Source organism: Petromyzon marinus, chromosome 77, assembly GCF_048934315.1.
Source record: "Petromyzon marinus isolate PM22_M1 ecotype Great Lakes invasive population chromosome 77, UKy_Petmar_22M1.pri1.0, whole genome shotgun sequence".
Lineage (NCBI taxonomy): Eukaryota > Metazoa > Chordata > Hyperoartia > Petromyzontiformes > Petromyzontidae > Petromyzon > Petromyzon marinus.
Window position 1 is genome coordinate 790,001 of NC_133743.1, and position 24,007 is coordinate 814,007.

The 24,007-nt window shown below is 56.0% G+C and overlaps 1 protein-coding gene across 3 annotated transcripts in view; it reads right to left on the bottom strand.

Moving 5' to 3' along the window:
* Nucleotides 1-24,007, bottom strand: part of LOC116958391 (uncharacterized) — a 58,176-nt gene that overhangs the window by 2,933 nt on the left and 31,236 nt on the right. For 2 of the 3 annotated variants that reach the window (XM_076056619.1, XM_076056618.1), the window contains exons 9-12: nucleotides 19,845-20,064; nucleotides 12,691-18,062; nucleotides 5,680-5,769; nucleotides 4,631-4,939 (exon numbers count right to left, since the gene is read on the bottom strand). In XM_076056619.1, coding sequence (XP_075912734.1) covers nucleotides 4,631-4,939; nucleotides 5,680-5,769; nucleotides 12,691-18,062; nucleotides 19,845-20,064 — 5,991 coding nt within the window. Of the gene's footprint in view, nucleotides 1-4,630; nucleotides 4,940-5,679; nucleotides 5,770-12,666; nucleotides 18,063-19,844; nucleotides 20,065-24,007 lie in introns of those variants that run through there. The other variant, XM_076056620.1, reaches the window with a different exon arrangement.

The following is a 24,007-nucleotide window of genomic DNA, read 5'->3' on the forward strand; positions in this document are numbered from 1 at the left end:
CTAAACTCACTCACTCACTAAACTCACTAAACTCACTCACTCACTAAACTCACTAAACTCACTCACTCACTAAACTCACTCACTCACTAAACTCACTCACTAAACTCACTCACTCACTAAACTCACTAAACTCACTAACTAAACTCACTAAACTCACTCACTAACTAAACTCACTAAACTCACTCACTAACTAAACTCACTAAACTCACTAACTTACTAAACTCACTCACTCACTAAACTCACTAACTCACTCACTCACTAAACTCACTCACTCACTAAACTCACTAACTCACTAAACTCACTAACTCACTAAACTCACTCACTCACTAAACTCACTCACTAAACTCACTAAACTCACTCACTAAACTCACTCACTCACTAAACTCACTAACTCACTAAACTCACTCACTCACTAAACTCACTCACTAACTAAACTCACTAACTCACTAAACTCACTAACTCACTCACTAAACTCACTAAACTCACTAACTCACTAAACTCACTAACTCACTAACTAAACTCACTAACTCATTAAACTCACTAAACTCACTCACTCACTAAACTCACTAAACTCACTCACTCACTAAACTCACTAAACTCACTCACTCACTAAACTCACTCACTCACTAAACTCACTCACTAAACTCACTCACTCACTAAACTCACTAAACTCACTAACTAAACTCACTAAACTCACTCACTAACTAAACTCACTAAACTCACTCAGTAACTAAACTCACTAAACTCACTAACTTACTAAACTCACTAACTCACTCACTCACTAAACTCACTAACTCACTAAACTCACTCACTAAACTCACTCACTAAACTCACTCACTAAACTCACTCACTCACTAAACTCACTCACTCACTAAACTCACTAAACTCACTCACTCACTAAACTCACTAAACTCACTCACTAAACTCACTCACTAAACTCACTCACTCACTAAAATCACTCACTCACTAAACTCACTCACTCACTAAACTCACTAAACTCACTCACTAAACTCACTAAACTCACTCACTAAACTCACTCACTCACTAAACTCACTAACTCACTAAACTCACTCACTCACTAAACTCACTCACTAACTAAACTCACTAACTCACTAAACTCACTAACTCACTAAACTCACTCACTAAACTCACTAACTCACTAAACTCACTAACTCACTAACTAAACTCACTAACTCATTAAACTCACTAAACTCACTCACTCACTAAACTCACTAAACTCACTCACTCACTAAACTCACTAAACTCACTAAACTCACTCACTCACTAAACTCACTCACTCACTAAACTCACTCACTAAACTCACTCACTCACTAAACTCACTAACTAAACTCACTAAACTCACTCACTAACTAAACTCACTAAACTCACTCACTAACTAAACTCACTAAACTCACTAACTTACTAAACTCACTCACTCACTAAACTCACTAAACTCACTAACTCACTCACTCACTAAACTCACTAACTCACTAAACTCACTAACTCACTAAACTCACTAACTCACTAAACTCACTCACTAAACTCACTCACTAAACTCACTCACTAAACTCACTCACTCACTAAACTCACTCACTCACTAAACTCACTCACTAAACTCACTCACTCACTAAACTCACTCACTAAACTCACTCACTAAACTCACTCACTAAACTCACTAACTCACTCACTAAACTCACTAACTCACTAAACTCACTAACTCACTAAACTCACTCACTAACTAAACTCACTCACTAACTAAACTCACTAACTAAACTCACTAAACTCACTCACTAACTAAATTCACTAAACTCACTCACTGAACTCACTCACTAACTAAACTCACTCACTAAACTCACTCACTAAACTCACTCACTCACTAAACTCACTAACTCACTAAACTCACTCACTAACTGAACTCACTAAACTCACTCACTAAACTCACTAACTAAACTCACTCACTAAACTCACTCACTCACTAAACTCACTAACTAAACTCCCTAAACGCACTAACTAACTAAACTCACTAAACTCATATTCTTAGTTCTTTCGGTAAAGTCACGTTGTGAGAATTTTTATTGTTTTGTATACTGACTGCAAGGATTCATCTTCTTTGGTTCTTTCGGTAAAGTCACCACCACGTAGAATGAGAATAAAACAATAAATTAATAAAATAACACAAAATTTTCACGACGTTTCGACCACAACACAAGCGGCCTTCATCAGGTGAAGGGACGAGACCGTCTGGAGGACAGCGCTGGAGCAAACACAGCCAAGCTCAGACCGCGACCTTTAAGCTGTATGAGATGAAACAGAGTGCCTTGACAAAGGAATTAGCATAAAAATTAGCATTTAATTGTTAAAGTCAAAGCCTACACATCCACAGAGGCACCTAGTACAAATCAAACAGGAGAATTTAGCATTGAAATAGCTGCGTGATTAGCTTGTGACTGGTCAGAGAAATAGCTATGTTAAAGTCAAAGCCTACACATCCACAGAGGCACCTAGTACAAATCAAACAGGAGAATTTAGCATTGAAATAGCTGAGTGATTAGCTTGTGACTGGTCACAGAAATGGCTATGTTAAAGTCAAAGCCTACACATCCACAGAGGCACCTAGTATAAATCAAACAGGAGAATTTAGCATTGAAATAGCTGAGTGATTAGCTTGTGACTGGTCATAGAAATACAATTGATTAAGAACGGAAATGGTTTAAAACATCTTTCCAATGGTTACTAAGCCAGAATCCATCTTCTCGGTTGAAATTGTCTCTGTGCTTGTATATGTGAATGGCCTCATGAACGAATCTCTCATGGTAGCCGGTTGGTTTGCAAAGAACCTCCGTCTTGGAGAAGTCAATGTCATGTGTATTCATTCATTATATAGTGTAGTGTATACCCAGTTACTGTTAATAGCTCAGCTTATTGAAGAATATATTGAGTACATTTATTATATTGCTGTAATTTAGACTTAGGTTTATTCACAACGGTTTACTATATGATAGTCGAGTGATTACAGCCCCTTTGGCGTCCATGTACTAGGTGCCTCTGTAGATGTGTAGGCTTTGACTTTAGCATAGCTATTTCTATGACCAGTCACAAGCTAATCACTCAGCTATTTCAATGCTAAATTCTCCTGTTTGATTTATACTAGGTGCCTCTGTGGATGTGTAGGCTTTGACTTTAACATAGCCATTTCTGTGACCAGTCACAAGCTAATCACTCAGCTATTTCAATGCTAAATTCTCCTGTTTGATTTGTACCAGGTGCCTCTGTGGATGGGTAGGCTTTGACTTTAACATAGCCATTTCTATGAGCAGTCACAAGCTAATCCCTCAGTTATTTCAATGCTAAATTCTCCTGTTTGATTTGTACTAGGTGCCTCTGTGGATGGGTAGGCTTTGACTTTAACAATTAAATGCTAATTTTTATACTAATTCCTTTGTCAAGGCGCTCTGTTTCATCTCACACAGCTTAAAGGTCGCGGTCTGAGCTTGGCTTTGTTTGCTCCAGCGCTGTCCTCCAGACAGTCTCGTCCCTTCACCTGATGAAGGCCGCTTGTGTTGTGGCCGAAACGTCATGAGAATTGTATTGTTTTATTTTATTAATGTATTATTTTATTCTCATTCTACGTGACTTTACCGAAAGAACCAAAGAAGATCACTCACTAAACTCACTCACTAAACTTAATAACTAAACTCACTAAACTCACTCACTCACTAAACTCACTCACTCACTAAACTCACTCACTCACTAAACTGACTCACTAAACTCACCAAACTCACTCACCAAACTCACTCACTAAACTCACTAAACTCACCCACTCACTAAACTCGCTCACTTAACTCGCCCACTTACTCACCCACTCACTCACCCCCTTGCTCACTCACCGACCCACTCACTCATTCACTGACCCACTCACTCATTCACTGACCCACTCGCTCACTCACTGACACACTCATCCACTCACTCGCTCATTCACTAAACTCGCTCACTAAACTTGCTCACTTAACTCACCCACCCACTCACCCACTCACTCACCCACTCACTCACCCACTTACTCACTCACCGACCCACTCGCTCACTCACTGACCCACTCACTCATTCACTGACCCACTCGCTCACTCACTGACACACTCATCCACTCACTCGCTCACTCACTAAACTCGCTCACTAAACTTGCTCACTTAACTCACCCACCCACTCACCCACTCACTCACCCACTCACTCACCCACTTACTCACTCACCGACCCACTCGCTCACTCACTGACCCACTCGCTCACTCACTGACACACTCATCCACTCACTCCCTCACTCACTAAACTCACTCACTAAACTCACACACCCACTCACCCACTCGCTCATTCACTGACCCACTCGCTCACTCACTGACACTCATCCACTCACCCACCCACCCACTCACCCACCCACTCACCCACTCACCCACTCACTCACTCACCCACCCACCCACCCACTCACCCACCCACCCACCCACTCACCCACCCACCCACCCACTCACCCACCCACCCACCCACTCACCCACCCACCCACCCACTCACCACCCACCCACCCACCCACCCACTCACCCACCCACCCACCCACTCACCCACCCACCCACCCACCCCCGCTCACCGCCGCTCATCCCGCGACCTCTCCATCGGAGGCTTCGGCCTCGAAGAGGCCGAAGCCTCCTCCTCCTCCTCCTCCTCCTCCTCGGATGACGACGAAGACGACGAAGACGACGACGTGGCGGAGGAGGAGGAGGACGATGAGGAAGAGGTGGACGACGACGACGACGAGGAGGAGGTGGAGGAGGTGGAGGAGGTGGAGGGGCGCTTGGTGGTTCCGTGGCCGCTGCTGTCCTTCCCCCCGTCAGCCCCTCCCCTCCTCTTCCTGCGCCCAGCGCGGCGACGCCCCTCCCCCTGCTCCCTCTCACGCTCCCTGCAAGACACGGGGGGGAGGGGAGGGGGGGGGAGGGGGAGGGGAGGGGGAGGGGAGGGGGAGGGGGGGAAAAACGTCGGTCGAACGTCGGTCGGACGTCGGGCATGAGGGAGGGGGCCTCCTCCTTTAGCAGCAGCCAAGCAACTCAAAAGCCGTGTGGGTGAGCGAGTGGGCGGGTGAGTGAGTGGGTGAGCGAGTGGGTGAGTGAGCGAGTGGGTGAGTGAGCGAGTGGGCGGGTGGGTGAGCGAGTGGGTGAGTGAGCGAGTGGGCGAGTCAGTGGGCGAGCGAGTGAATGGGCGAATGAGCGGGTGAGCGAGTGGGTGAGTGAGTGGGTGAGTGAGTGAGTGAGTGGGTGAGCGAGTGAGCGGGTGAGCGAGTGGGTGAGCGAGTGGGTGAGCGAGTGGGTGAGTGAGTGGGCGAGTGGGTGAGCGAGTGGGTGAGTGAGTGGGCGAGTGAGTGAGCGAGTGGGTGAGCGAGTGGGTGAGTGAGTGAGTGGGTGAGCGAGTGGGTGAGCGAGTGGGTGAGCGAGTGGGTGAGTGAGTGGGCGAGTGGGTGAGCGAGTGGGTGAGTGAGTGGGCGAGTGGGTGAGCGAGTGGGTGAGCTAGTGGGCGAGTGAGTGGGTGAGTGGGTGAGCGAGTGGGTGAGCGAGTGAGTGAGCGAGTGGATGAGCGAGTGAGTGGGTGAGTGGGTGCGTGAGCGAGTGGGCGAGTGGGTGGGTGGGTGAGCGAGTGGGTGAGTACCGTGCGACTGCTGCACGTCGTTCTGCAGGTGAGTAGCTGAGGCTGCGTGAATCTCTGAGGGAGTGCTCGGGTCTCCGAGGACTCTTGCGCCTACACAGGCAGAGGAGGCGAGCACACACACACTTATAAATACACACATATATACATACATACACACACATACACACATATACACACACGTACACACACGTACACACACACACACAACAACAACCGCCATTCGCCACTAAGTGGCGGTGACGTCACCACGACGCTTGTGCCAGGCTATGTGCACCCTGAGGCCATGTGAAGTGTCGAACGCCCGCTGGCAGGAGGTCACGGGGCAGACCCAGGTGCCACGGGTCGACTGACTGAGATGACTGGCTGATGCACCACCTGTGCCCCCTACTGTGCCAACCTGCTGTGCTTTAGCCACCCGGCGCTCCGCTCGTTGTTCTGAGCGTCGCTCCTCCGCCCTCCGTTGTTGTTGGAGGGCGACTGCCTCCAACTGACCAGCAGCATCCTTCACGAGCCTCCTCCACAGAGGCCGATCTTGACACGGCTGGTACCGGTCATCGGCAAGTCCACTCAGCTCCACGTCCTCCTGTACCACATCACTCCATCTCTTCTCTAGCCCGTGCCGCGCCCACTTAGCCCCCTCAATCCGGCCGGACAAAAGCTGTTTCGGCATGCGGTGGCTGGGCATGCGGGCTACATGACCCAGCCATCGCAGCCTTCCCCGCCAGAGCTCACCGATGGGACCTTGCCCAGATCTTTCAAAGATTTGTGAGCTCCTCACACAATCCAGTCTGGTTAAACCCAGGATGGATCGTAGGCAGGCCAGCCTAAATGTTTCTAACCGGCGAAGATGTTCCATTAGGGGGGTCCACGTTTCGCAAGCGTAGAGAAGGGAGGGAATGACCGTGGCCGAGAAGACCTGAAGCTTAGTGCGGAGCGACAGACCAGGTAGCTTCCACACAGCGTTACGCAACCGATGAAAAGATATTGCCGCTCGACTGATTCAGAGTGAGACCTCTGCAGTTAAACTGGAGCCAGTCATAAGCACACTGCCCAGGTATGGGAAACTCTCCACTCTCTCCACAATTGCCCCATCACCGATTGGGAGTTGTGGGGGTGGAGTGTCCGATGGTACAAAATACCCAGGCAGGTGCTTAGTTTTGGTGGGGCTGATGGTAAGGCCCCACCTCTTAGTGGCACGCTCCAGTCTCAGCAGCAGCGTCTCCAACTCCTCCTCTGAATGAGCAGCTATTACCAAATCAACATACATAACGTGGTTGAGCAATAGGGAGCCATCCCTTGACCGCACCCGGGCATCGATCAGCCTCCCATTATATCTGTACCATATGGAGATTCCCCCGGTACAGCTATTGAAGGCTTCACGAACTACGTGGTCAAGGTGCACAGGGAATGGCTCCGACTGTCGGCCACGTAGTTTTACCCGGGCCCGCTCACCATCATGAAGGTCCTTAATGATCGTGAGCAGAGGGTCAGGTACTCCAAAAACACGAAGAACAACCCAGAGCCCAGGCCTACTGATGGTATCATAGGCCTTGACCAGGTCAATAAAGCAGAGATGTAGGTCTTGTTGGAATTCCCTACACCTCTGCTGTAGCAGACGGACAGAAAATATGGCATCTGTGCAGGACCGCTCTTTCCTGAAACCGCATTGGGGCTTCGCAAACCTCTCCTCAGCGTGCCTGGCAAGGCGATGTTGAATAATCCTTGCCAGGACCTTTCCAAGGACAGTGAGGAGTGAGATGCCCCTGTAGTTGTTAGAGTCTGTGCGGTCCCCCTTCTTAAAGAGGGGGACCACTAGGGCATCCTTCCAATCCTGCGGAACCCGTTCAGTGATCCAGACTGTTGTTATGATGTCATATAGGGCAGTCTGTGCACAAACGTCACCCTCCCTCAGCATTTCGCTTGGGAGATCATCTCTGCCCGCTGCCTTTCCTGGTCTCAGACTCCGGATCGCCTTCAGTACTTCCTCAACAGATGGTACCTCAGCCAGCCACTCACAGGGGGTGACTTCCAATATTTGATGCACCGCAGCCTCAGCAGGGTCATCCTCACTTTGTGCCACGGTGTTTTCCTGGCTGAGGGATTTTCCCTCCCCCAGGACCTCCCAGAAATGCTCAGCAAATCTGCAAACCTGTTCCTGGGGGTCGGAGAATGGATCACCGTTTTTTCCCCTAATGATGGTAATAGGTGTGGCGCTGCAGGTTACTTTTTTGATGGCGTTAAATAGAGATTTGTGATCACGGGCCACTGAGGCAGACTCCATCTCCTCAGCAACCCGCGACCACCACTCATCCATGCAGCACCTCACGGCTCTCCGAACCTCCGAACGAAGGCTGCGGTAAGCCTCATTTTCTGACGTGGGATTCTGTAGCCGATGACAGTGGGCCTGTCGCTTTTTCTCAACCATCCTGAACACCTCCTCTGTCAGCCAGGGTCTCTGGGGAGGTCTGGACCGCGTACCCAAAGCAGCCATTGCAGCTGCATGAGTCACAGTCCTAAACCTCGCCCATTTACCCTCGACATCAGGAGGAGTCGGGGACAATGCCAATCCCAGCCGCAAGCGATGATGAAATTCTCGCTTGCAACTTTCATCAGAAAACTGAGACCAGGCCACTTTAGGTTGGAATGGGGTCCTGGGTGTACACCCACCACCGGAATGGAAGAATGGCAGGCGCATCTTACAGATGACTAGTCGATGGTCAGAGGGCAGATCAGCTCCACAGTAGGTCCTGGTGTCAAGGACATGGGCTCGCATCCGCTGGTCCATCACTATGTAGTCCAGCAGATGTTCTTGCTTGGACCCGGCATGCATCCATGATGTTGTGTGGATGCGCCGATGCCGGAACAGCGTGTTGGTAATTACAAGCCCATGGGCTGCACAAAAATCTAGCAGCCTCCTACCGTTGTTATTGAGCTGATCTGGCCCATGCCCTCCAATCACTCCAGACCAGGTGCCAGCATCATGACCAACATCGGGGATTGAAGTCACCAAACATGATGACTCTATCCCAAGGTGCCACTTTAGCCAGCACCTGTGACAGGTCATAAAAGGCATCTGACTCATCGGCTTTGGCTGCATCCCTCCACGGATGTTCGTCTTCGGTGGGGGCATAAGACACCACGACCACCATTCCTCGCCTCCAGTTGATGGGAAGGCGAGCCCAAAGTAGCCTGGGGCTTACAGCTTCCCACACCTCACCGCCACGCTCCCACGCCCCCTTCATTCTTTTGTTCAAAAGAAGAGCCACACCCTGTTGTTTGGCAGTCTGCTGCCCAAAACAACCCCCTACCTCCTCGCGGTGCCGGACGGGAAACTCTTGTCGTGGACAGTGCTGTGGAGGGAGGTCCAATTACGATTGGCCCCTCCCCTCATGGCGTCTGTGTCCACCACAGTGGCTAAACGGGGGCTCTGGACGAGTGCGAGGGGCTGGTAACCCCTCCACCTTCAATTAATTACCACTAAACCACGAGTTAAACACACATACACACACACATACACACACACAACAACCGCCATTCGCCACTAAGTGGCAGTGACATCACCACGACCCTTGTGCCAGGCCATGTGCACCTTGAGGCCACGTGAAATGTCGAACGCCCGCTGGCAGGAGGTCACGGGGCAGACCCAGCAGGTGCCACGGGTCGACTGACTGAGATGACTGGCTGATGCACCACCTGTGCCCCCTACTGTGCCAACCTGCTGTGCTTTAGCAGGTTGGCACAGTAGGGGGCACAGCATCGCTCCTCCGCCCTCCGTTGTTGGGCGGAGGAGCGACGCTCACAACATATACATACACACATATAGATGTAGAGGCGTTAACTACGCACTGTTGGGTAACCTGCATTGCCACCAGGGCAGTGCAGCGTTACCTCTGGGTACAACGGTTGGGGTCAGTCGAGGTGAAGTGGATCGTGGCCACGGGGTTGATAGGAACCAATCAGACGGTTCCACGTGGGAATGTGTGATTGGTTCTACCTGGCCACGAACGAGTATAAGAAGGGTGACCCAACAGAGCTAGGGGGGGTTCTCTCCCTACACGAAGACAGAAGCCCGGGCCGAAGCCTAGCCAGGACCCTGGACCAGCCCTTCTGAGGGCTAAGGCTCGGCATACCCAGTGGTCAGGACCCACCGGGCCAGCGGTGGGTCAGATAGCCTCCCCTAGGTCCTAGCCGGAGGACTAGGATAGCGGTAGAAGTGCGAGTCCCGCCAAGCTAGGAGGCTGTACCTCCTTAGGTATCAAGGAGGTTAGCGGTAGGCGTGTGAGTCCCGCCAAGTCCGGAGGCTGTACCTCCTTAGGTATCAAGGAGGTTAGCGGTAGACGTGTGAGTCCCGCCAAGTCCGGAGGCTGTACCTCCTTAGGTATCAAGGAGGTTAGCGGTAGACGTGCGAGTCCCGCCAAGCTAGGAAGTTAGCAAGCTAGGAGGCTGTACCTCCCTAGGGTATCGGGTGAGGGGATCGAATATCCCTCTGTGTGTGTTAAGCATTGTGTAAGGAAATAATACAATACACAGAGTGTGCCTCCTAAGAAGTCTGCTCGTCCTTACAACACTACATATACACACACACACTTAAATACACAAAGACAAAGATCCCCCATATAGCCTGTAACAGACTGTAGGGGCAAGTGCTGTTAGCGAGCACCTATAAATACACACGCACTTATATATATACACACACTTACATGTACAGGAGGGTGTGTTGAGATGTTTAAAAAAGAAATACACCAAACGTAAAGCTTTTTGCAAGGAATTACGTCACTGCATTAACCACAGATTCTTTGCGGTTAATGCAGTGAAAACTAAAAACATGTCGTAGTGTAGCCTGGTCTCAAACAGTCTTACACCAGTCTCCGGTGTGGACCAATCAGTTTCAAAGACAATGCATCATAAACTAACAGAGCATGTTGATTTTGTTTTACTTCCCCCGATATCCGTGGCACCTGCACCAACGTTGCCACTCACTCACTCACAGGGTCTGGCTTCTTCCCCCGATATCCGTGGAACACCAACGTTCCCACTCGCTCACAGGATCTGGCTACTTCCCCCGATATCCGTGGCACCTGCCCCAACCGTGCCACTCACTCACTAACTCACAGGGTCTGGCTACTCCCCCGATATCCATGGCACCTGCACCAACGTTCCCACTCACTCACGGGGTCTGGCTACTCCCCCGATATCCGTGACACAACACCAACGTTGCGCCACTCACTCACGGGATCTGGCTGCTTCCCCCGATATCCGTGACACCTGCACCAACATTCCCACTCACTCATTCACAGGGTCTGGCTTCTTCCCCCGATATCCGTGGCACCTGCCCCAACGTTTCCACTCACTCACTCACTCACAGGGTCTGGCTTCTTCCCCCGATATCCGTGGGACCTGCACCAACCGTGCCACTCACTCACAGGGTCTGGCTACTTCCCCCGATATCCGTGGAACAACACCAACGTTCCCACTCACTCACAGGATCTGGCTACTTCCCCCGATATCCGTGGCACCTGCCCCAACCGTGCCACTCACTCACTAACTCACAGGGTCTGGCTACTCCCCCGATATCCGTGGCACCGCACCAACGTTGCCACTCACTCACAGGGTCTGGCGACTTCCCCCGATATCCGTGACACAACACCAACGTTCCCACTCACTCACTCACAGGATCTGGCTTCTTCCCCCGATATCCGTGGCACTGCACCAACGTTCCCACTCCCTCACAGGGTCTGGGGCTTCTTCACACTCTTTGGTTCTATTCGGTAAAGTCACGTAGGTAAAAAAAATAAAATAACAAAAAAACCACGACGTTTCGGCCACAACACAAGCGGCCTTCATCCGGTGAAGGGACCGGACTGTCCAGAGGACAGCGTTGGAGTGAAGACAGCCAAGCCCAGGTGGCGTCCTCTAAGCTGTGTTGTCGCGGCATCTTTTGAGGAAGGTCAGCGTCTCGATGAGCTTTGACTTCTTGTCCCCTTGTCATTTTATTTTATTTTATTTTTTACCTACGTGACTTTACCGAATAGAACCCAAAGAGTGTGGATCCTTGCAGTCACGAAAGCTTCAAATCTGGCTTCTTCCCCCGATATCCCCCCCCTCGCCGCCCCCAACCTCCAACCCCCTTGCTCGCCCCCACGCCGAAGCGTCCACAACACCACCAACACCACCACCCACACCACCACCACCACCATCACAACTCTCCCTCACTCACGGGGTCTGGCTACTTCCCCCGATATCCATGACACCGCACCAACCTTGCCACTCACTCACTCACAGGGTCTGGCAACTTCCCCCGATATCCGTGGCACCTGCCCCAACGTTTCCACTCACTCACTCACGGGATCTGGCTACTTCCCCCGATATCTGTGACACCGCACCAACATTGCCACTCACTCACTCACTGGGTCTGGCAAATTCCCCCGATATCCGTGGCACCTGCACCAACGTTCCCACTCACTCACAGGGTCTGGCTACTCCCCCGATATCCGTGGCACTGCACCAACGTTTCCACTCCCTCACTCACAGGGTCTGGGGCTTCTTCACACTCTTTGGTTCTATTCGGTAAAGTCACGTAGGTAAAAAAATAAAATAACAAAAAACCACGACGTTTCGGCCACAACACAAGTGGCCTTCATCCGGTGAAGGGACCGGACTGTCCAGAGGACAGCGTTGGAGTGAAGACAGCCAAGCCCAGGTGTGTTGTCACGGCATCTTTTGAGGAAGGTCAGCATCTCGATGAGCTTTGACTTCTTGTCCCGTTGTTATTTTATTTTTTACCTACGTGACTTTACCGAATAGAACCCAAAGAGTGTTGATCCTTGCAGTCACGAAAGCTTCAAATCTGGCTTCTTCCCCCGATATCCCCCCCTCGCCGCCCCCAACCTCCAACCCCCTTGCTCGCCCCCACGCCGAAGCGTCCACAACACCACCACCAACACCACCACCACCACCCACACCACCACCACCACAACTCTCCCTCACCGCTCCGACCAGCGTCCTTCTCACCGCTCCGGCTGGCCCGTGGCAGTCTGAGGAGGAGGAGGAGGAGTCGGGGACCCGGAGCCTCGCTTGTTGCAGCTGTTGCCGCCTCCGCTGCCGCTGCTCCGCCTCCCGCGGTCTCCCCTCTGCCCCCTGCCCTGCTCCCCCAGCCTCTCGCCTTCTCTCTCCTTCGCTCGCTCCCCACGGCTCTCCCCTTCTCTCTCCATCGCTCGCTCCCCACGCCTCTCGCCTTCTCTCTCCTTCGCTCGCTCCCCACGGCTCTCCCCTTCTCTCTCCTTCGCTCGCTCCCCACGGCTCTCCCCTTCTCTCTCCTTCGCTCGCTCCCCACGGCTCTCCCCTTCTCTCTCCTTCGCCCTGTCTCCATCTCTCCCCCCTTCGGCCCTAGCCACTCTCTCCCCGCCCCTGCCCCTCTCTCCTCTCTCCGCTTCCCTCTCGCTGCCCTTCGCCCTCCCTCCATCTCTCCCCTCCCGCTCCCGGGCCCTCTCTCTCTCGCCATCACCCTCCCTGCCCTCGCCTCGATCGCCATCTCGGGACGTTCGCCTATCCACGCGCCTCTCCTCCCTCTCACGTCCGCCCCTCTCCTTCTCCCGGTCTCTCTCCCCAGCTTTGTCTCTCTCCTTCGCTCTCTCTCCATCTCTCTCAGTCTCCCTCTCCCTGCCCTTCTCTCTCTCCCTGCCCTTCTGACTCTCAGTCTCTCTCTCCCTGCCCTTCTCTCTCCCCGTATCACTCTCCCTGCCCTTCTGACTCTCCGTCTCTCTCTCAGTCTCCCTCTCCCTGCCCTTCTCTCTCTCCCTGCCCTTCTGACTCTCAGTCTCTCTCTCCCTGCCCTTCTCTCTCCCCGTATCACTCTCCCTGCCCTTCTGACTCTCAGTCTCTCTCTCAGTCTCCCTCTCCCTGCCCTTCTCTATCTCAGTCTCTCTATCCCTGCCCTTCTGACTCTCAGTCTCTCTCCCCGTATCACTCTCCCTGCCCTTCTCTCTCCCCGTATCACTCTCCCTGCCCTTCTGACTCCCAGTCTCTCTCTCCCTGCCCTTCTCTCTCCCCGTATCACTCTCCCTGCCCTTCTCTCTCCCCGTATCACTCTCCCTGCCCTTCTCTCTCCCCGTATCACTCTCCCTGCCCTTCTGACTCTCAGTCTCTCTATCCCTGCCCTTCTCTCTCCCCGTATCACTCTCCCTGCCCTTCTCTCTCCCCGTATCACTCTCCCTGCCCTTATCACTCTCCCTGCCTTTCTCTATCTCAGTCTCTCTCTCAGTCTCTCTCTCCCTGCCCTTTGCTCTCTCAGTCTCTCTCTCCCTGCCCTTCTCTCTCTCCCTGCCCTTCTCTCTCTCAGTCTCTCTCTCCGTCTCTCTCTCCCTGCCCTTCGCTCTCTCAGTCTCTCTCTCCCTGCCCTTCTCTTTCCCCGTATCACTCTCCCTGCCCTTCTGACTCTCCGTATCTCTACCCCTGCCTCTCTCTATCTCAGTCTCTCTATCCCTGCCCTTCTCTCTCTCCGTCCCTCTCTCCCTGCCCTTCTCTCTCTGCCCATCTCCCTCCTCCTCCTCCCCCCTCTCCCCACCTCTCGCCTCCCTCTCCCCCTCCTTCTCGACCTCCAGACCCTTCGCTCTCTCCCCGTCTCTCCCCTTCTCTCTCTCCCCGTCCCTCCCCTTCTCTCTCTCCCCGTCTCTCCCCTTGGCTCTCTCCCCGTCTCTCCCCTTGGCTCTCTCCCCATCTCTCCCCTTCTCTCTCTCCCCGTCTCTCCCCTTCTCTCTCTCCCCGTCTCTCCCCTTCTCTCTCTCCCCGTCTCTCCCTTTGGCTCTCTCCCCGTCTCTCCCCTTGGCTCTCTCCCCGTCTCTCCCCTTGGCTCTCTCCCCGTCTCTCCCCTTGGCTCTCTCCCCGTCTCTCCCCTTGGCTCTCTCCCCGTCTCTCCCCTTGGCTCTCTCCCCGTCTCTCCCCTTCTCTCTCTCCCCGTCTCTCCCCTTCGCTCTCTCCCCGTCTCTCCCCTTCTCCCGCGGCTTTTTCAGCTTCCGCGTCTTCCTCTTGGCGCTTCCCGACGACGACGACGACGAAGACGACGACGAAGACGACGACGAAGACCCGGAGCCGGACGACCCGGAGCTAGAATCCGACGACGACGAGGAGGAGGAGGAGGAGGAGGAGGAGGAATCCGAAGAGGAGTCCGACGAGGAGTCCGACGAAGAGGAGTCGCCGTCGCTGGAGCGACCGCCCCCGCCCCCGCGCCTTCCCCTCTCCCGCTCCGTCGACGCGACGACCGGGCGGCCGCGACGGCGGCCGCGGCCGCCCTCCGGAGGCTCCGGCCCGGCGGCAGCGGCGGTAGCGGCGGTGGCATCGGCGGTGGCATCGGCGGTGGCATCGGCGGTGGCGGCAGTGGCGGCGGTCTTCCTCCCCGTGGGACTCCTGGGTCCCCGGGGAGAGTTTCGATTCTCCGGCACGGCGGCGGTGGGGAGGTCGGCGATCCGAACCGTCTCCGCGGTGGTGGTGGCGGTGGTGGTGGACGTGCCGGGATCACCGCGCTGGCGCTCCTGCTCCTGGTCACCTCTTCTCTCCACCCTCTTCCTCACGCCTCCTCCTTCCTGCGAGCGGTCTCTCTGTCCGTCCGCGGATCTGTCTCCGCTCCGGTCATCCTCCGTGGATCTGTCTCCGCCACGTCCCTCCGTGGATCTGTCTCTCTGTTTGTCAGTGGATCTGTCTCCGCCACGTCCCTCTGTGGATCTGTCTCCGCCACGTCCCTCCGTGGATCTGTCTCTCTGTTTGTCAGTGGATCTGTCTCCGCTACGTCCCTCCGTGGATCTGTCTCTCTGTTTGTCAGTGGATCTGTCTCCGCTCCGGTCATCCTCCGTGGATCTGTCTCCGCCACGTCCCTCCGTGGATCTGTCTCTCTGTTTGTCAGTGGATCTGTCTCCGCCACGTCCCTCCGTGGATCTGTCTCCGCTACGTCCCTCCGTGGATCTGTCTCTCTGTTTGTCAGTGGATCTGTCTCCGCCACGTCCCTCCGTGGATCTGTCTCTCTGTTTGTCAGTGGATCTGTCTCCGCCACGTCCCTCCGTGGATCTGTCTCTCTGTTTGTCAGTGGATCTGTCTCCGTTACGTCCCTCCGTGGATCTGTCTCCGCCACGTCCCTCCGTGGATCTGTCTCTCTGTTTGTCAGTGGATCTGTCTCCGCCACGTCCCTCCGTGGATCTGTCTCTCTGTTTGTCAGTGGATCTGTCTCCGTTACGTCCCTCCGTGGATCTGTCTCCGCTCCGGTCATCCTCGGCGGATCTGTCTCCGCTACGTCCCTCCGTGGATCTGTCTCCGCCACGTCCCTCCGTGGATCTGTCTCCGCTACGTCCCTCCGTGGATCTGTCTCCGCTACGTCCCTCTGTGGATCTGTCTCTGCTACGTCCCTCCGTGGATCTGTCTCCGCTACGTCCCTCCGCGGATCTGTCTCCGCTACGTCCCTCCGTGGATCTGTCTCCCTGTCCCTCGGTGGATCTGTCTCCGCCACGTCCCTCCGTGGATCTGTCTCTGCCACGTCCCTCCGCGGATCTGTCTCCGCCACGTCCCTCCGCGGATCTGTCTCCGCCACGTCCCTCCGCGGATCTGTCTCCGCTCCGGTCATCCTCGGATCGGCCTCCGCTCCGCCCGCCCACCGAGCCACCGGCGCCTCGGGGTCCCTCCGGCGATTCGCCCCCCAGCTCCGTCCGCTCCTCCGCTCCGTGCCCCCGCCCCTCGGGCCGGGAGCCCGTCGGCCGCTCCCGAGATCCGTCTCTCGGCCCCCCCCGGGATCCGTCCCCCTCCCGAGAGCCCCCCGGAGATTCCGCCCGCCCGGGCTTTGACGCCGGCGCGTCCACCCGCTCCCCCGGGGGCGATTCCCCGCCCCTCCTCCGCCTCCGCCGCCCTTCGGAAGCGTCGGTTGGTTCCGCCGGGGGCTCGTCCGTACGTCTGTCGCCCTCCTGCCTCTCGCCTCTCGGTGCCCCTTCGAGGTCGTCCCTCGGCCTCTCCCGAGCTGTGTCCCCCCTCGGCCCGCCCGCGTAGTTGCCCGTCGCCTTCTCCGGGGAGAGATCCCTCTGCGTCTTGCCCTCTTGGCGTCCGTCCCTCTGTCTCTCCCCAGATCTGTCCCTCTGCCTCTCACCGGACGGCCTGTCCCTCTGTCTCTCTCCAGACGGCCTGTCTGCCCGTCTCTCCCCAGATCTGTCCCTCTGTCTCTCCCCGGACGGCCTGTCCCTCTGTCTCTCCCCAGACCTGTCCCTCTGTCTCCCCCCAGACCTGTCCCTCTGCCTCTCACCAGACGGCCTGTCCCTCCGTCTATCTCCAGATCTGTCCCTCTGCCTCTCCCCAGACTTTTCTCTCTGTCTCTCTCCAGATGGCCCGTCCCTCTGCCTCTCCCCAGATCTGTCCCTCTGCCTCTCCCCAGACGGCCTGTTTGCCCGTCTCTCTCCAGATTTGTCTCTCTGCCTCTCCCCAGACCTGTCCCTCCGTCTCTCTCCAGACGGCCTGTCCCTCTGTCTCTCCCCAGACCTCTCCCTCTGTCTCTCCCCAGACGGCCTATCCCTCTGTCTCTCCCCAGACCTGTCCCTCTGCCTCTCCCCAGACCTGTCCCTCTGCCTCTCCCCAGACGGCCTGTCCCTCTGCCTCTCCCCAGACCTATCCCTCTGCCTCTCCCCAGACGGCCTGTCCCTCCTCCTCCTCCTCCTCCCCGACTCCTCCCGCTCCTCTCCCCGAGTCGCCCTCTCCGCGTCGCCCCCTCGCTTCCCGCCGGGCGACGCCGGCTCCCGCCTCCTCCTCTTCCTCCTCCTCCTCCTCCCCTCCTCCTCGTCGTCGTCCTCCTCCTCCTCTTCGTCGTCTCCGCCACCGTCCGCCCTCTCCCCTCCCGCGCCGCGTCTCCCGACGCCCTCCCGCCCCCCGCGTCCGCCCCTCTCCCGCTCGCCGTTCGCCGCCCTCTCCTCCTCATCCTCCTCATCCTCCTCATCCTCCTCCTCATCCTCCTCCTCGTCCTCCTCCTCGTCCCTCCCTGCCGCGTCTCCGTTCTCGCGTCGCCGCTCCCCGCCGGGCTCGCTCCCCCCGGGGCGGGGGCGGCGGTGGCTGCTGCTGCTGCTGCTGCGGCGGCGTCGTCGGCGAGGATGAGGATGAGGAGGATGAGGAGGATGATGAGGATGAGGATGATGATGAGGAGGATGATGATGAGGAGGCTCCCCCCTCTCCCCGCCGGCCTCCCTCGCCCCGCGGGAGTCTCCGGCGCGAACGTCCCGCTCGGGAATCCTCCCCGGCCACCCCGCCCCACGCTCCCTCCCCCCGCGCTCCGCCCTCCCCGCCTCCTCCGCTCCCCCGTCCCTCTCGTCCCCGGAGGGGGGCCATCCGTGGCGCTCCCAGGGCGGAGATTCGGAGCTCGCCGATTTCTGGAAAGGGGGGGGGTGGTGGGTGGGGTGGTGGGTGGGGTGGTGGGTGGGGTGGTGCGGGAGAGGTGGGGGGTTGTAGTGGGGGGGTAGTAGTGGGGGGTTGTAGTGGGGGGGTTGTAGTGGGGGGGTTGTAGTGGGAGGTTGTAGTGGGGGGTAGTAGTGGGGGGTAGTAGTGGGGGGTAGTAGTGGGGGGTTGTAGTGGGGGGTTGTAGTGGGGGGTTGTAGTGGGGGGTTGTAGTGGGGGGTTGTAATGGGGGGTTGTAGTGGGGGGTTGTAGTGGGGGGTTGTAGTGGAGGGGGGGCCGCGGGCGGGGCGGGAGCGAGTGTTGGCGTGAGGGCGAGTGTGAGCGATAGTGCGAGCGATAGTGCAAGCGAGTGTGAGCGATAGTGCAAGTGTGAGTGATAGTGTGAGCGAACGAGTGCGAGCGATAGTGTGATAGAGCGAGTGCGAGCGATAGTGCAAGCGAGTGAAAGCAACAGCGTGAGTGATAGTGCGAGTGCGAGCGATAGTGTGAGCGTTAGTGCAAGCGAGTGTGAGCGATAGTGTGAGCAAGTGTGAGCAATAGTGTCACTATCGCTCACACTGTCACTCACTCAGTCACTCACTCTGTCACTCACTCTGTCACTCACTGTCACTCACTCTGTCACTCACTCTGTCACTCACTCTGTCACTCACTCTGTCACTCACTCTGTCACTCACACTGTCGCTCACACTGAGTGAGTGAGCGAGCGAGTGACTGCTTTGTTGAGCAAGTGAGTGAGTGAGTGAGCGAGCGAGTGAGCATGTGAGTGAGTGAGTGAGTGAGCGAGTGAGTGACTGCGTTGTCGAGCGAGCGAGTGAACGAGCGAGTGAGCGTGTGAGTGAGTGACTGCGTTGTCGAGTGAGTGAGTGTATGAGTGAGTGAGCGAGTGAGTGACTGCGTTGTCGAGCGAGTGAGCGAGCGAGTGAGTGAGTGACTGCGTTGTCGAGTGAGTGAGTGTATGAGTGAGTGAGCGAGTGACTGCGTTGTCGAGCGAGTGAGCGAGTGAGCGAGCGAGTGAGCGTGTGAGTGAGTGACTGCGTTGTCGAGTGAGTGAGTGTATGAGTGAGTGAGCGAGTGAGTGACTGCGTTGTCGAGCGAGTGAGCGAGCGAGTGAGCGAGTGACTGCGTTGTCGAGCGAGTGAGTGTATGAGTGAGTGAGCGAGTGAGTGACTGCGTTGTCGAGCGAGTGAGCGAGCGAGTGAGCGAGTGACTGCGTTGTCGAGCGAGTGAGTGTAAGAGTGAGTGAGCGAGTGAGTGACTGCGTTGTCGAGCGAGTGCGCGAGTGAGCGAGCGAGTGAGCGTGTGAGCGAGTGTGTGAGTGACTGCGTTGTCGAGCGAGTGCGCGAGTGAGCGAGCGAGTGAGCATGTGAGTGAGTGACTGCGTTGTCGAGTGAGTGAGTGTATGAGTGAGCGAGTGACTAAGTTGTCGTGCGAGTGAGCGAGTGAGCGAGTGAGCGAGCGTGTGAGTGAGTGACTGCGTTGTCGAGTGAGTGTATGAGTGAGTGAGCGAGTGACTGCGTTGTTGAGCGAGCGAGTGAGCGAGCGAGTGAGCATGTGAGTGAGTGACTGCGTTGTCGAGTGAGCGAGTGAGCGAGTGAGTGAGCGAGCGAGTGACTGCGTTGTTGAGCGATCGAGTGTGTGAGTGAGTGGTTGAGCGAGTGAGTGAGCGAGCGAGTGACTGCGTTGTTGAGCGATCGAGTGTGTGAGTGAGTGTGTGAGTGAGTGAGTGAGCGAGCGAGGTTCCTCCGCCGTCTCCTCACCTGCCGCTGCCGCCTCTGCTGCTGCTGTGGGCGTCCCCGCACGTAGGGGTCCTCATAGCTGGGACTGCGAGCGCTGCGGGCCTGGGCGCGTCGAGCAGCCTGCGCGCTAGCCTGCAACGCCCGGCCAGCCGGCCCCGCGGCCGGGCTGGGCGGGCCGGCAGGCGAGGCCTCGGCTTTGGCCTGGCGGCTGCCCTTCTTCTTCTTCTTGGCCGGCGGCGCCCTGCGGGATGGCGGGTGGGTGGGTGAGTGGGTGAGTGGGTGGGTGGGTGGGTGAGTGGGTGGGTGAGTGAGTGGGTGGGTGGGTGAGTGGGTGGGTGAGTGGGTGGGTGAGTGGGTGGGTGGGTGAGTGGGTGGGTGAGTGAGTGGGTGGGTGAGTGGAGGGTGGGTGAGTAGGTGAGTGGGTGGGTGGGTGAGTGTGTGGGTGGGTGAGTGGGTGAGTGGGTGGGTGGATGAGTGGGTGGGTGGGTGAGTGAGTAGGTGGGTGAGTGTGTGAGTGGAGGAGTGGGTGGGTGAGTGGGTGGGTGAGTGGGTGGGTGGGTGGGTGAGTGGGTGGGTGAGTGGGTGGGTGGGTGAGTGGGTGATTGGGTGGGTGGGTGAGTGGGTGGGTGGGTGAGTGGGTGGGTGAGTGGGTGAGTGGGTGGGTGAGTGGGTGGGTGAGTGGGTGAGTGGGTGGGTGAGTGGGTGAGTGGGTGGGTGAGTGAGTGGGTAAGTGGGTGAGTGGAGGAGTGGGTGGGTGAGTGGGTGGGTGAGTGGGTGGGTGGGTGAGTGGGTGGGTGGAGGAGTGGGTGGGTGACTGGGTGAGTGAGTGAGTGTGCGTGTGTCTGTGTGTGTGTCTGTCCGGCAAAACAACCCCCTACCTCCTCGCGGTGCCGGACGGGCAACTCTGTCGTGGACAGTGCTGTGGGGGGAGATCCAATTTTGATTGGCTCCTCCTCTCATGGCATATGTGTCCACCACAGGGGCTAAACGGGGGCTCTGGATGGGTGCGAGGGGCTGGTAACCCCTCCACCTTCAATTAATTACCACGAAACCACGAGTTAAACTGAAATATGTATCTAATAAGCTTGTGCCGGAGGCCCCGGGGGGCCAGGTGTCTATGACGTCTCCTGGCCAAACCCCAATTGGCGGAGCCAGGAGATTGAATACCTACCCTCGGGGCTACTCCAGAAACAACGAAAAGCCATTACGGGTGGCCACGTGGAATGTTCGAACGCTCACTGCGGAGGAGAGGCTGCCACTCCTCTGTCGGGAGCTGGACCGGTACCGCCTGGATCTATGCGGCATTCAGGAGGTCCGGTGGACCGACTCTGGCTCCTGCCACCATGAGGGGTGGACAGTCCTCTAGTCGGGGCAGCAGACTGCCAAACAACAGAGTGTGGCTCTTCTTTTGAACAAAAGAATGAAGGGGGCGTGGGAGCGTGGCGGTGAGGTGTGGGAAGCTGTAAGCCCCAGGCTACTTTGGGCTCGCCTTCCCATCAACCGGAGGCGAGGAATGGTGGTCGTGGTTACTTATGCCCCCACCGAAGATGAACATCCGTGGAGGGATGCAGGCAAAGCCGATGAGTCAGATGCCTTCTATGACCTCCTGTCACAGGTGCTGGCTAAAGTGGCACCTCGGGATAGAGTCATCATGTTGGGTGACTTCAATGCCCGAGTTGGTCATGATACTGGCACCTGGTCTGGAGTGATTGGAGGGCATGGGCCAGATCAGCTCAATAACAACGGTAGGAGGCTGCTAGATTTTTGTGCAGCCCATGGGCTTGTAATTACCAACACGCTGTTCCGGCATCGGCGCATCCACACAACATCATGGATGCATGCCGGGTCCAAGCAAGAACATCTGCTGGACTACATAGTGACGGACCAGCGGATGCGAGCCCATGTCCTTGACACCAGGACCTACCGTGGAGCTGATCTGCCCTATGACCATCGACTAGTCATCTGTAAGATGCGCCTGCCATTCTTCAACTCCGGTGGTGGGTGTACACCCAGGACCCCATTCTGACCTAAACTGGCCTGGTCTCAGTTATCTGATGAAAGTTGCAAGCGAGAATTTCATCATCGCTTGCGGCTGGGATTGGCATCGTTCCCGATTCCTCCTGATGTCGAGGGTAAATGGGCGAGGTTTAGGACTGTGACTCATGCAGCTGCAATGGCTGCTTTGGGTACGCAGTCCAGACCTCCCCAGAGACCCTGGCTGACAGAGGAGGTGTTCAGGATGGTTGAGAAAAAGCGACAGGCCCACTGCCATCGGCTACAGAATCCCACGTCAGAGCATGAGGAGGCTTACCGCAGCCTTCGCTCGGAGGTTCGGAGAGCCGTGAGGCACTGCAAGGATGGGTGGTGGTCGCGGGTTGCTGAGGAGATGGAGTCTGCCTCAGTGGCCAGTGATCACAAATCTCTAAAAAGTAACCTGCAGCGCCACACCTATTACCATCATTAGGGGAAAAAACGGTGATCCAATCTCCGACCCCCAGGAACAGGTTTGCAGATTTGCTGAGCATTTCTGTGATGTCCTGGGGGAGGGAAAATCCCTCAGCCAGGAAAACATCGTGGCACAAAGTTAGGATGACGCTGCTGAGGCTGCGGTGCCTCAAATATTGGAAAAAGTCACACCCTGTGAGTGGCTGGCTGAGGTGCCATCTGTTGAGGAAGTACTGAAGGCGATCTGGAGTCTGAGACCAGGAAAGGCAGCGGGCAGAGATGATCTCCCAAGCGAAATGCTGAGGGAGGGTGGCGTTTGTGCACAGACTGCCCTATATGACATCATAACAACAGTCTGGACCATTGGACGGGTTCCGCAGGATTGGAAGGATGCCCTGGTGGTCCGCACAGACTAACAACTACAGGGGCATCTCACTCCTCAGTGTGCCGGGAAAGGTCCTGGCAAGGATTATTCAGCATCGCCTTGCCAGGCACGCTGAGGAGAGGCTTGCGGAGCCCCAATGCGGTTTCAGGATAGGGCGGTCCTGCACAGATGCCATATTTTCTGTCCGTCTGCTACAGCAGAGGTGTAGGGAATTCCAACAAGACCTACATCTCTGCTTTATTGACCTGGTCAAGGCCTATGATACCATCAGTAGGCCTGGGCTCTGGGTCGTTCTTCGTGCTTTTGGAGTACCTGACCCTCTGCTCACGATCATTAAGGACCTTCATGATGGTGAGCGGGCCCGGGTAAAACTACGTGGCCGGGAGTCAGAGCCATTCCCTGTACACCTTGGGGTGCGACAGGGATGTCCTCTGGCTCCCACATTATTTAACATCTATTTTGACCACGTAGTTCGTGAAGCCTTCAATAGCTGTACCGGGGGAATCTCCATATGGTACAGATATAATGGGAGGCTGATCCATGCCCGGGTGCGGTCAAGGGATGGCTCCCTATTGCTCAACCACGTTATAAATGCCGATGATTTGGTAATAGCTGCTCAGTCAGAGGAGGAGTTGGAGACGCTGCTGCTGAGACTGGAGCGTGCCACTAAGAGGAGGGGCCTTACCATCAGCCCCACCAAAACTAAGCACCTGCCTGGGTATTTTGTACCATCGGACACTCCACCCCCACATCTCCCGATCGGTGATGGGCAGTTGTGGAGAGAGTGGAGAGTTTCCCGTACCTGGGCAGTGTGCTTATGACTGGCTCCAGTTTAACAGCAGAGGTCTCACTCCGAATCAGTCGAGCGGCAATATCTTTTCATCGGTTGCATAACGCTGTGTGGAAGCTACCTGGTCTGTCGCTCCGCACTAAGCTTCAGGTCTTCTCGGCCACGGTTATTCCCTCCCTTCTCTACGCTTGCGAAACGTGGACCCCCCTAATGGAACATCTTCGCCGGTTAGAAACATTTAGGTTGGCCTGCCTACGATCCATCCTGGGTTTAACCAGACTGGATTGTGTGAGGAGCTCACAAATCCTTGAAAGATCTGGGCAAGGTCCCATTGGTGAGCTCCTCCGGCGGGCAAGGCTGCGATGGCTGGGTCATGTAGCCCGCATGCCCAGCCACCGCATGCCGAAACAGCTTTTGTTCGGCCGGATTGAGGGGGCAAAGCGGGCGCGGCACGGGCTAGAGAAGAGATGGAGTGATGTGGTACAGGAGGACGTGGAGCTGAGTGGACTTGCCGATGACTGGTACCAGCGGTGTAAAGATCGGCCTCTGTGGAGGAGGCTCGTG